The 13278-nt window shown below is 39.6% G+C and overlaps 1 protein-coding gene and 2 long non-coding RNA genes across 8 annotated transcripts; 2 read left to right on the forward strand and 1 right to left on the reverse strand.

The window, feature by feature from the left end:
- Positions 1–5314: 5314 nt before the first annotated feature.
- LOC149987581 (uncharacterized) lies at positions 5315–7165 on the forward strand. 2 transcript variants are annotated; one of them, XR_016498053.1, is made up of 3 exons: positions 5315–5434; positions 5591–5836; positions 6429–6910. It is a non-coding gene; the product is annotated as an uncharacterized LOC149987581 (long non-coding RNA). The 2 variants fall into 2 exon arrangements; XR_016498052.1 differs by lacking the exon at positions 5591–5836 and adding an exon at positions 7027–7165 and having other exon boundaries at positions 5404–5513; positions 6429–6552.
- Positions 6086–7029, reverse strand: LOC149987582 (uncharacterized). Its single transcript, XR_016498054.1, has 2 exons — positions 6904–7029; positions 6086–6422 (listed from the first exon to the last, which is right to left on the reverse strand). It is a non-coding gene; the product is annotated as an uncharacterized LOC149987582 (long non-coding RNA).
- Positions 7166–7795: 630 nt separating the features above from the next.
- Positions 7796–12935, forward strand: SOK3 (Protein SOSEKI 3). Of its 5 annotated transcripts, none has more exons than XM_024545753.3 (8): positions 7796–8535; positions 9038–9373; positions 9580–9649; positions 9787–9902; positions 10077–11346; positions 11497–11808; positions 11959–12066; positions 12261–12935. In XM_024545753.3, exons 2-8 carry the CDS (start codon positions 9247–9249, stop codon positions 12385–12387), a joined length of 2130 nt encoding a protein of 709 aa, XP_024401521.1. In that variant the 5' UTR covers positions 7796–8535; positions 9038–9246; the 3' UTR covers positions 12388–12935. The 5 variants fall into 5 exon arrangements, with proteins under 5 accessions (XP_024401521.1, XP_024401523.1, XP_090100057.1 ...); XM_024545755.3 differs by having other exon boundaries at positions 7917–8535; positions 9178–9373; XM_024545752.3 differs by lacking the exon at positions 7796–8535 and adding an exon at positions 8564–8916 and having other exon boundaries at positions 9178–9373.
- Positions 12936–13278: the final 343 nt, after the last annotated feature.

Here is a 13278-nt window from a genome sequence, read left to right on the forward strand (position 1 = left end):
AATACGTATAGAATCAAAGTTACATTTATAAAGGTTTTAAGAAGCATTTCTACAAGATATTATCAAATTTATCTATTATAATCTATTTCTAATTATTCATACTATCTAGATACTTAATATATATATATCCATTATATTATCCACCCTTTTAGGAACAAGTTATATAAGGAGCAATGATCAAATGTTGAAAAAGTCTAAAATACAGTAAATTGTAATTACTACATATTCTAATCTTTGTTCCCTTTGAAGGTGATTGATAGATCTTTTCATCTATCAATAGTATCTTATATTAGGATAGGAAGATCACCTTGTTATTTGATCATTGTTGAGGCCTTTGTAACTCTCTTCAAATAAAACATTTGAAACATTGTTAAAAGTTGTTTCTACCTCCAATAAAATCACAAAAATATTAGAGTCTCTTTTAAGATTGTGATACCAAATGCATTGTATCTTACCATCTATTCAAGAAAGGACATATTATTCTTAAGGATCTTCATCTCTATTATATTATCTTGAAGGATGTGACAATTGTAATATTTTATTCAATAAGTCAACAAATAGTAGTTCTTGAGTTGAATTTGGTGGTTGTTGATTTTTCAACTCCTTAATGCCATAAATATGTAAAAACTACAAATAAAGATAAAAATTAGAATGCTATCTTCTTTAGATCTTATTTCTTTTATGAAAAAAACTTGTTATTTTTTATCTTAGTTTTAATGGATGTCATTGATGAAAAGCATCAACTTTCTTTACTACATTTATAAGATTCTTTATTAACTCTCATATGCATTTATTAATATCATATTTGTACCAATGAATAAGCTATTTCAATCTATTTTGGTATTGCCTTGAGTTGAAGACTTCTTTCATTTTGAACTTTTGATTATTATCCACTTCTACAAGAAGAGGTGGCATTTTTTTTCTTCATAAAATATTCACTGTCTTATATGGTTCAAGAAAAGATACGTAAAATATATGATGGATTTTTATAGACTCAGATAGATGTAATCAATAAAAATCTGGATTGAAAGATTAGAAAGACTTGAAACAAGAATAAGCACTAGAAAGGCATAAACAAGAGTAAAGAAAGCTTCACTCTTGCCTCTACATATACTATCTAATTAAGAATTATGTGGTGACATCCAAAATGACCTTCAACACATGTCCAACTTATAAAACACGCGTCTTAACTTATAAGGTAAGTTTTCTATGTGTGTGCCACATAGTTAGCTTAAACCACAAAGTACCAACACATACAACACATAGCTAACTTGTTGGCTAAGTTTCTAATCTATCAATCAACTACAAATATGTGTAAATTCAAAGCCACGTCTATGAAGGTTTTAGGAAATATTTCTATAAGATATTATCAAATTTATCTATTATAATTTATTTCTAATTATTTATATTATCAAAGTAATTATTAGAATAAATATGTATGTTTGTGATATTTTTTCTCTCTTTTTCTTTATTTCTATATAAATATATATAATATTTTATTAAAAAATATTAATATTTTAAAATAAAATATTAAATTAAATATAATAAATTTATAAAAAATATTTATTAAAATAATTAATGAATAATTTTTAATTTTTAATTTTTTTAATTAAATAAATATTATTATATAAGAATACTTTTTAAAAAATTATATTCAAATTAAAAAATTATTAGGTTGATTTCATAATTAAATATATATATGTGTATATATATATATATGTGTGTGTATATATATATGTGTGTGTGTATATATATATATATATATATATATATATATGTGTGTATATATATATATATATAGGTGTGTGTGTATATATATATATTGAAGATAAAATAAAATATTCTATTTTTTTAATATTAAAGAGTATAATTCTTATGTATAAATTTCATAATAATTAGATAGAGTTAAATTTATTAGGATAATATATATAGAAATATTATATAAACATGACTAGAATATCATTCAAATATTCTTAAAATATTTAATTATGTCAAATTGTATTTAAGAAGTTGAATAGTTTTTTCTAAAAATTAATGATTTTCTAAGAATATTTTAGAAATTTTTAGATGCAATTAATATAATAATTTATAATACTTGATTTTTATGGATATGAATTTAATTGATTTTAAAAAAACACAATTTATTTTATTTTCCTTTTATTTTTGTGATTTTATGACATATACACTATTACAAAATTAATTTCTAAAACATGAATTTAAATGAACTTCAAAAACATATACTCATATAAAAACTAAGAAGAAAGAATATATATATATATATATATATATATATATATTTATATATACATACATATATCTAATAAGAATACATTAGAGTAGCTATTACTAAGTACAAAGTACTAGAGATACTCAAACTAAAACTGAGGAACAAAATATACCTTACCAAGATTAAGAGTGGTCTTAATTTGCAAAATTTTAAAATCATTTAACCACATGGTGTATCTAAGAAAAAACTAAAAAAGTTATTATTCATAAGAGCATGTTTTGCTTCATATTTCCTATATAAATAATCTCTTTCTTCCAGTTTTGTTTTTACTTGTATTCACTTGAAGCTGAATCCTGAAAGGAGAATTTTAAAAATAATGGATTCTTTTATTTATTTTATTTTTTTAATAGTAAATTTGTAAAAGATTTTAAGATATATTGAAATTAAGTAAGATTCAATTTAAGTTTGGTTTTTTAACATCGGATATTCTTCAATGTTACATTATTAGTTTCACATTTGTATGTATATCTTTTTGTATGTGTATATATATATATATATATATATGAACTATCTCCCCCCTCTGACCACGAAGGCTCTATCTCGCTCTCTCGCGCTCTCTGTCCAGCACTGCCTTTAAAGGCATTTCTGCCTTTCCCTTCCTATGCACTTTTCCTTTTGGTTGCTGCTGCCCTGGCCAGGTTGGATCCTCCCTCCTGGTTGGTGCACTCACTTCCACTGGTGGGCTTTAATCCCCGCTCGCGGAATATTCATCCATCTATCCATCCAAGCTAGCTGGCTGGCAGAATATTCATCCGTTCCTGCGTCCTTGTGCTATTCATCCTCCTCTCTCACTTGTTTGTTTCCTAGTGTGCATTGCTCTTTTTCTTTTCTTTTCTTTTCTTTTTTCTATGGCAATCCATCCTTCCTGCTTGCCCCATACCTTGCAGTGAGTGAGTGACATTATTATTCCAGAGTGTTCCATTGCATTGCATTGGGTGGGGTGGGGGGGTTCCCTCGACTCCTTCCAAAGAAAAACTGTCTGCCTGCCTGCCTGCCTGCTTGGCTTGGCTTGGCCTGAGTGCCTGCTGCTGTGGCCCTTTCTTCCCTCCAAGGTGTCCCATCCAAGGCACAGGGTGTTCCCTCCCCCTCACACCTGGGATCCCATCTTGGGTGTTGGGAACGATTGTTCCCTTTGGCAGCTATCTTTGTTCCCCTTGCTCTCTGTGACTCCCCATTTTCCTTGGTGGACAATGTTGGTGTGGGTTTGGAAGAAGAAGAAGAAAAACATGATCTGTTATTATGATTCTCATGAAAAATTATTATTCTCTCTTGTAGGGGTTTAATTCCTGAAATCAGATCAATAAAAAAATAAACACACCCAGTTGAAATCTGTTCAGTGTGGCCAAAGTGTGTCCACATGCAAGGTGAAACTTGTGATAATGCAGGAAGTTGATAGGCATGACATGGTGCACAAATTCATATCATAAGTCTAAAATTTACTAATTTGGGATTTCCAGTGAAAATACACTAAGAAATATAGTTAAAGAAGGCCAACTCAGTATGTAAGCACTTATCTAATGCTCATGTCTTTAAACCACATGATACCCATATACATTTATTACAATTATGTGTTGACTATTGGCCAGTATAAACAAGCATGAATTGGAAGATCTGTAAATGGGTTTTGTTCAATCACAGAATAAAATGCAACTTGTCACAAGGTATGTGTATAACCTTGCATTACAAAATTAGCATAACTTTAATTATGTTGTTATAATATTTTCAGAGAATAATAAAGTTGACAATTTCAAGATTCAGCCTTGCACATATGCTTGGACTCTTTCCTGCTGAAATCTAATGCCTACCTTCAATGTGGTTTATAATTTGCTCAGTACATATCTTTAAAAGAGCTATAGGAATATGGTGGCAGTTGAGTTGATCCTTGTTGAACATGTTAAATTTATTCATTTTTCTGAGGGTTTTCATGCTTAATTTGCTCCATTGTAGAAAGATATGCATGCCCAATTTGCTACATTGTTAAAAATGCTATCTTCTTGCTGAATCCAAAATGAAGGTTCAATACATTGAAAATTGTGGTTGTCAATAATGTCTTTTTGAAATCTTGAAAGTGGTTACATTGAATAAGGAATTGTTTTGTTACAAAAATCTCATGTCATAATATTTTTGGATTATGACATATCCAAAAAAACATTTTTTTATTTTTATAAAGGGCACTAGAGGAACAATGGTTATTAACACCCAAGTTTGGATTGTTTTATTTGTTTTTTTTTTTTTTTTTTTTGTATTTTTGAGGTTTAGAATAATTTTTGTATAGATTGGTAAATTCTCAACTTTCAAAGTTAAAGCTGTATGCAAGGATAGGTTGGGGTGGCAATTGAAATTACTAAAAAGTAAAGTTATAACAGTTGGTACATGGGCAGGTAGGACTACTTGGTGTTAAAAAAATTATGTAACATTTGCTTGAACTAATTATTAATTAATTAAGCCAGGAATTGACTTATGTTTTACTTCACACATGTGTGTGCATCAAATTATATGCATTATACCACTGCTAATTCAATTGTGTCTTTGTGCTTTAACAACTATATCAATTGTTAATTATTATTACATTGGTTATTATCATACCAATTTTTACTATGAGCCTGTATGATTGACTCAATAGGACTGCATCAAATGCAAGAATCCCTCAATCTTATTGTGTGAGTTTAATAGTTAGTAATGCACATAAGATGGAATAGTTTTGAATATACATAAGAAAGCATAAGGCCACATCACTCTCTGATGACTAACTTTCTTAGACATCAATGAAAGGAAAATAACTGCTTTGAATGCTCTGATACTTTGAAAGTGCACAAAGAAGCTTTGCAGGGGTAGCTAGGAGTAATCAACAAGGATTGCACAGACTGTTTGGAAGCTTAAAAAATCCACCATGTAAACAGCAAACTCAGTTCAATTTAAATGCATTATATATACAGACACACAAGTACATACATATATATAAACAAAAAAACATAGATACAACCTCTGTGGAAAAGCTGGCTGGCCAGCAGGTAATAGTTATTTGCATATATATATATATATATATATATAAGTGTGTGTGTGTGTGTTGTAATGAACTACATGAGGACGCAAGGAAGCTTTGCCATGCATGCACTGTCAGACTGAAGTAGCAGGAAAGGGGAGGAGGTGGGAGGAGGAGGGAGTAGAGTAGGGTTGGAGGAGCATTGGAAGGGGGGCTATGGAGAGGTGTGCCCAAAGATGGATGGTAGGTAACCCAGCACCCAAATAGCTCTCTTACAGCCCTGCAGATGCACAGAGACTGCGAAGATCAGTAGATTGGAGGTGGGAAAAGTGGGCCTAGGGATTACAGAAGAAGGGGGAGAGGGATGAGGGAAGAGGAGGAGGAGGGGGATCCTGTGGTGGCCAGGAGAGGTGATGACCGGCTCTGATGCCTATGTGGGGTCAACCATGCCATCCTCATGAGTCTGAAGAGAGAAACAGACAGACAGACACTCAGAGAGCACACCCTTCAGAGATGAAAAGAGAACTGGAGGCAGGCCATGCATGCAAATCAGATCCTTTACCTCGGTTTTCACCACTTCTCCCCTACTACCACTACTACCACACACACACACACAGTCATACTGTTTGTTCTAGTAGTAATGCAGGAACTGAAACTAAACATATCAATATGCCATCTCTGAGTAGTCACTTCTGACACCACACACCCAGCAGTAATAGTCTCCCACTCCCACTTCCTCTCTCCTTCTCTCCCACTCAGGGAGGACCCTTCTAACCTCCCTCCTCCCTTGTGAGTAGGGTTCAATCATCCAACCATGCCAACAATGGTGGCTATGATGAGAAGACAGGGTCAAAGATGGGAATTCATTCACTCACTCACCCACTCACACACACACATGGCATCGGGCTGATGGTAGCCTCCGATTAGGACATGCTGAAATAACCTCTTGGCAGCACACAAAATAAAAACAAAAATTGCATATGTTGATGATGATGATGATCCTAACCACTTCTGAAACTGACATTGTCAAAACTGATTGGAGCATTTCTTTTCTTTTATTTTCTTTTCTTTTGACCTTACTTTCTCCATTCCTTCTGTTGATGCTGATTCCAAGGTGACGGCCACTGTGCTCATTGAAATAAAATCCACTTTCTGCAGTCAGAGAACAGGACAGAGAGAGGAGATGGAGGTTATGCCAACAGCAGCAGGGATAAAGCAGATAATACATACAAAAAAGAAAAGAAAAAGAGCAAAAAAACAGAAAAAAATTCATCAATTAAAAGTAAGTTTTAGTGTTGTGTGTTCATATGTGTGAATGAGAGCTTTCCTCTGTCTCCTCAAAACCCCCTTTTTTTTTAACTGAAAATTAAGTAAAACCAAGGTGAGTGCAACAAAGATGGAAGACTCAAGCATGGTTGTGGCAATTCAATGCATTTGAGAACTAAGGTTTGTACTGCTGCTTTGTTGAGAACCATATCATGGTAAATTTTTTCCATGCAAGAGGCTTTCTTTTATGTTTATATTTACCAAAATTATTGTCTTGTTGTAAATGTTCACAAATGACATTGACTCACACAGAATACACAGAAATCACATGCAAGAACTTAGAGTAAAATTCACATTTCAAACTCACATTCAAAGAAACTTCTGTTTCTCCTACAATTTCTAGAAAATTGCCATCTTTCCACCAGTATCCAGTTATCAGCAAGTTTTGAGAGAAGAAATTAAGAGGAATGAAATAAAATGGAGGGTACAGGAATTGTGGGGGAAACCATGGAGGGTCAATCGCAGCAACTTATGTGAGGAAAGAGACTGTGGATCATGCGAAGGTGAAGGGAGCGTACTCACAGCACAGTCCAGTTAGTTTGTGGGAGGCACCCTCTGCAGTCCAGCAGCAATATACCATTACTACTACTACTACCCTACAACGAATGCCAGAGGGTACACTAGTTAGTTAGTTCGTTAGTTTTTTATATAATTTTATTTATGTCATTCTGAGTTTCCTTGGGGTATGGTAGTTTCCATGGCTCTGGACACTGGAAACGATGAGAAGATCAGGAAGAGAGAGAGAGCAGAGCAGAGCTGGGTGGAAAGTTCGCCGTGTCAGGAGGTGGATCCTCAAAGCCACCAAAGGCTGGCTGGGCCACAGTGGGGGGGGGAGGGGTAGGGCCGGACCAAAGCTGCGATAAAAGCATGGTCAATGGAGAGAGAGAGAGAGAGCTCCCCTCAACTCAACTCTTCTAAGGGGGCGGAAGCTCAGTCACGAAATTCAGCTTCAGCTGGCGACGGAGGGAGGGAGGGGAGGGGACGGTGGAGTAGAGGGACTGGGGGGTCCTGGACGCGCGTCGCGTCGCGAGGCGTCGTAGGCAGGCGGAGATGTGGCCGTAATGAAGGGATCCAGGATCTGCAGAGCAGCGGCAGGCACCGCATTGATGGCGGTCCAAGGGACGATGAACCATGATTTCTCAGTCCAACTATCTGCCCTTTTCACCTCCGCCCTAAGCCTTTTTTGTCTCTCTCTCCTGCTCTTCTTGCCCTCGCTGCTTCTCGCCCCACGTCACCTGCCCTCTTGGCCTCGCCTGATCATGAGCACTAATTAACCTACGTCTGAGAGTGCTGGTAAACATTCGGCATCCTCTTGGGGAATTCGGTAACTTGGGCGCAGATGAAGTTCAATGAACTAGTCTAGCAAGGGGCGGTGCTGCTGCTGCTGCTGATGATGATGAGAAGATTCGTGCTGGAGGGCCTTATAAACCTGATCCCTGCGCTATGGTTGGAGCATCCTAGTCAAGCCGTAGCTTTGCATCCAGAGCCTCTCAAGCCTTTTCCCCCACCCCCTCTCCCCTGCTGCTCGCTTTGTCCAGCGCAGTTGTGCTCATTGTGATCGATCGATCGCCGTCTGAGGTGGCCCTTTCGGATGATCACCTCATTGAGAGCGTAGACCTTGAGTGGCCTGGGCTGCCTTTCGAATTGGGTTGCACTTGGTTGCATTTGTATCGCATTGAACTTGTGAGCTACTCCGCTTGGCATACTCTCCTGTATGTAGTGAACCATTGAATGCCAAAAGTGGGTGACCTTCTTGAAGAGAATTAGCTCTCGGGCGGTGGTTGTGCTGCTTCGATGGCTAGCATTTTTTGAGTTCATGCAGCCTTTTCGCTTTTGCTTTGTTGGCGGGCTATTATAGTGACGAGTCGCCTTTGTCCCAAGTTGTTGTTCTCCATCCGGTCTTGCGGGTTTCTGGCGAGCGCCGCTTCCATAGCTCAAGGTAGGAAAAGTCAAGTTCCTGTTGCTCGTATATGATGAAGTTGTCCATGTGATCATGGGGCGGGGTGTTAGTGTTGCAGGCACTTGAATGTACTCTAAAGATCGACAGATCATCATGGTTGTATTTCATGTTTGGCTTCTTTGCTGTCAATGAATCTCTCAAGGTCTACAAGCGTTGAGAGCACTTTGGACGCACTGTTCTGTGGCAAGATTGGCGTGCATCTTGGCAGCAATGTCGTGTGATTGCAATTTAGTGGCAATCACACGACATTGCTGCCACGTCCACCTGTGCCGAGATACTTAATCCTCTCAATGAGTGATGCTGGCGATCTTGCTATTTATGCCTGCATGTTCTTCTTTCAAGCCAAGCCTGCAATATCTGGTGAATCACTGTAGAGCTCACATTACAGATCATGTGCATTCTCCGCAATGGACTGCTTTGGATGTCCCCCTCCCCCTCTGTTTGTCCCGAATATTTTGAGCTCATCCTCCTCTGTTTGTAGAATTTAAACTGAAGGGACCAATCTACTTCAAGGCGTCCCAAAACAAGTTCAGAGTTCACCTTGGCACTTGAGAGAGGAGTGCGGATTTGTGTCTCCACGTTCACCTTTAAGTGGTTGCTTCCGTCGTTTCTTGAGGACAGGAGGTGTCAATTGTCGAGCTTCCACCTTTGATCCAAATTCTCCACACTACAGTAAGTGACGAAGACATCATGGCACGTGGAGAAGATTCGTCAAGCGTGCAAGTGTTGTATCAACTCAGTTGGGATGGTAAACTTGAGCACCCCCATATGATCGAGGTCCATTACCCCCCCAACCAAGGCGGCCTGCGTTTGAGAGGTTTGTGCATGCTCTCACCTCGGAGGTTTGTGTGAGACGTGAGCAGCTACGGAGAGCCTAGTGGGCTTGATTGCTTTGACATGTAGTGATTCCAGAATTTACAGGGCTGTTTGAAGCTCCAAATTCTGTGAAATGCGAGGTCCACTGGATTGCTGCACTTCTAAGGGATCCAGTTTCAGAATTCTGAGCCTTGTCTTCCTTTGCAGATGTGAAGAAGCGACTTACCACGCTTCGAGGGCATGGCATCAACGACTCGTTTTCCTGGTCCTCCAAGAGGTTAGTTTTCAGTAAATTATCTCTTTCTCGAAGGCTCTGCATTGAAACAGCCTAGAGGTATTCAAGTGAAGTGTACGTGAGTAATCTCACATTCCGCGTTAGGCGCTGACTGTAAGCGATCTGCTTTCATTTTGCAGAAACTACAAGAACGAATTTATCTGGAACGATCTGTGTGATGACGATGTGATACAACCGCTTCGCGGCTCTGGAGAGTACGTTTTGAGAGCTTCAGAATTGTTTGACACCTTCACAAGTAAGTTGATATAACCCTTGAAATCTAAATGTTAAAGATGACCCCCGGATGCCCGTGTGCACTTCCGCCTTAACCGCCTGTTGTTGAGCTGTTTTGTGAGCATTTGTGGTACTTCAATCAAGAGACTTGTTAATTAAATATTGACTAACCATCTGTTGTGGCAACGAAATGCAGATAAGCCATGGGAGCATCCAAGCAAACACTCGAATGAACGAATGCAAAGCTCTCGAACAATGTCAGTCGACAATGTCACTTTACAGCAAGGCTTGATTAATGTTAAATTGCATTCAGGAGCCCTTGCCCGTGAAGACGACCAACCCAGTGGGGAGAAATTGTGCTGCTCGGGTCGAAGGTCATGCATAAATTTGGAGGACTGTAGCTCGAAAGGTGTTGCGATTGACATTCCCAAGAACCTGCAGAATCTGTCGGTGGATCAAGAAACAATTGATGTGGAGAAATCAGACTTCTGCTTATCATCTTCCGACAACGAAGTCTCTCCTCGTCTCAAAACGGCCGCCGACTGCATAACACCTGTAAAAGACGTTGGGCTGGTTGTGATGACGAGGTCGACAACAGTGCATGGTCTTCACACCCCTGCACCGAGATCTCTCACCTCGCCGACGGAACCACCCTTCTCTCCTGGTAGCGCGAAGAGAATGTGGAAGAAAGAAATTAGGAAGAGTCTCTTTCGAACTTCGAGAAACTCGTCAAATGTGAACCCTGTCTTAAGTGGCGAAAACGCTGCCTTGGATGTGGATGTTCCACCAATCACTCTAAGCACACAAGAAGATGTCTCGTTCTGGAGGGACGGCCGATCAAAAAGCGCGAGCCCTTCAAGTCTCAATGAACTGAGAGAGGTGCAGAACGAGAAAGAGAAAGAGGCCGAACAGTCCACCTCCCAATTGATCAGATTACTCTGGGCTCGGTGGACCGGAGGAAGCAGCAAGGGTAAGCGGACTCCTCAAAGCACATGTGAAGATCCACTCCCAAAGTCACCTGAAGCCAAGCAAATGCCACGGTCTCGCACCAAAACGCCCTGCAAGGAAATTAGATCGACAAACCACATTGCAGGATCCCTTCCAGTGACATGTCCATCTCCCGCAGTCGATAACAAGGCTCACAGTTCACTTGACAGGCAAGAGATCCCACCGCAAGAGGAGTGTAAAAATCGTCCGTCACCGATGACTCTTCAAAGCTGCGAAGAGATTACAAGTCCAGTTACGGAAATTGAGCAAGACGTAGAAATCGGTGACATCAAGGCAATTGTGGAAGAACAGGCCTCAAATAAATTCCCTGAACCGGAATTTCAGCAGAATTTGAGAACGGAACAAATAGTGCTGTCAGTGCAAATACCTGATTTGCACATTGACGCACTTGACAGTCCGACATCTGACACCCAGGGCAGCCCTGCAGAAGCCGACATCCCGAAATCTGCCACAGCTAGGTAATTCTGCTTCTGTATTTTCGTTTTAATTATAACCATTATTTTTGATTTTGATTTTTTTTATTCTTTCTGTCTATCTTTCTTTCCCCTGTAAATTCGGACACGATTTTCTCCAACTAAGATCAATTGCATTCCTCCTCCCTTGTGTAGAGTGAAAACAAGCAACAGCCTTCCTAGGGTAAAGACAACCACATCACCGAAGCCTCTACCTCCGGGATTTCATAAAGGCACTAACGATACAAAACCAGTACAGATCATCACGCCGAGGAGAACCCCTAGAACTTCTATTCCACTTGCGTCTCCTCCTCCACTGGTGCGGACTTTCAATAGAGTTTCAGTTAGAAGCCTTAGCTCGATTGCTGCCATCACACTGTCGCCAGAAAATGATTCCGCTGCCTCCAATCTTTCGCCAGAGAATCCAATTGTGAAGAAACGCATCAATTTCCGTGAGAGAGATGAGATGTAGGTCAACGTACCTAATGCACATGAAGAAGTGCACCTTGAATGAATTCAATGGGACATTTGCGTTCTGATTTGTTCTGGAGGGAGATGAACTTGTAGCATCGAGCTTTTGCTGTCGTGCTAAATCAATAGAAATGCGTCTGACTGCAGGCCTCTTATACCTGGATTGACAACTTTGGACTGGGAGAAAGCACTGCAAGAGGCTGTTACTGATTGCTTACCTCCACCGAACTTTAGAGAAATCCTTCAGGAGTGCTCGTAAGTCTCCACAACCCTAGTTGTAGTGGCTTAGTTTATTGGCTAGAGTTTTACGGAGATTTGCTCAATTCTTATTACGATCTATGTTGTACATTCTGCTTTTTTCGCAGAACTGGCACAGCGGTGTCTGCAGAAGTGGAAGCTCTCATCCTTACTACAGAATTTTTAACTGTAGAAATCCGTTGCGAGTGCAGGACTTGCGGAAGGACATTTAAGCCAGACTCGTTGCAGGTGCACATGAGAGGGTGCCATCCTCCACAATATGCACGAGCATTCTCTGCGCGGGCATCTCCACACGTCGTCCGATCTCGAGCTTCGTAACTTTTTCCTGACTGCCGATTCATGGCGAAATTTTTCAGCGGATACTCCAAAATATCACAAGTGTGCATCTAGGGTTCTCTAGCACGCAAGAGGAATTCCGTATATCGGTTTCCAGTAGGTTCTTACCGTCTACAGAATTGTTGAAGACTAGTCGTGGATGTAGGAACCCACGACCATCGCACCATTTGAGAGCTATCGTTACGAACCAACTCAGGCATTCTCCATCGTAATTGCAGTCTAGTTTCCAATCCTTGACGGAAGAGTTGTCACGACTTAGGGGTTTTGCGACTCATCTCAAGGTTTTCTTTTTATCCCACATTTGGCCAATCAAGGTAGAGTCCTTAGATGAATTTCACTAGTTTCCAGCCTTCCCTTACTTCGATTGCTGCGATTGACGAGCAGTCGGGCTACTGTAAAGACAAAGACCCTCAGGCTCTTGTGAATAGTTCTTCCATCTAGATTCTTAATCTCTGAGAACTTGGACTGGATTGTATTTATCCTTTTAATTTAGCCTCTTCGCGCATCAGAGGTAGAATTTTTGAGCGCAAGACGAGTGTCGACCTGTTTGATCTGTCATGAAGTGTGATGCTCCTTTCCTAAACACCTTCGGTGAACATTGACTGATTAGGAATCAGAAGTTTGAGCACAATCTGCGTGAGAGCTCGCGAGCCCTTCTTCTGGAGCAAAGGGTTTTAGGGTAACGACCCAGCGGAATGAGGAGATTACCATGCACACTCAACTCGGAAATTCTGTGCAACTAATTCGCAATGTCAATTGCGAAATCGACATACCATTGGCTGGATTGTCAGAAACAGGAGCTGCCCTGGGAATGAACTCCGGATCCATTGCCCCCACTTAGTCTTTGTTTACGAGGTGTTGTTGAAGTACATT

Source organism: Physcomitrium patens, chromosome 17 (genome assembly GCF_059467195.1).
Source record: "Physcomitrium patens ecotype Gransden chromosome 17, ASM5946719v1, whole genome shotgun sequence".
NCBI classification, from domain to species: Eukaryota; Viridiplantae; Streptophyta; class Bryopsida; order Funariales; family Funariaceae; genus Physcomitrium; species Physcomitrium patens.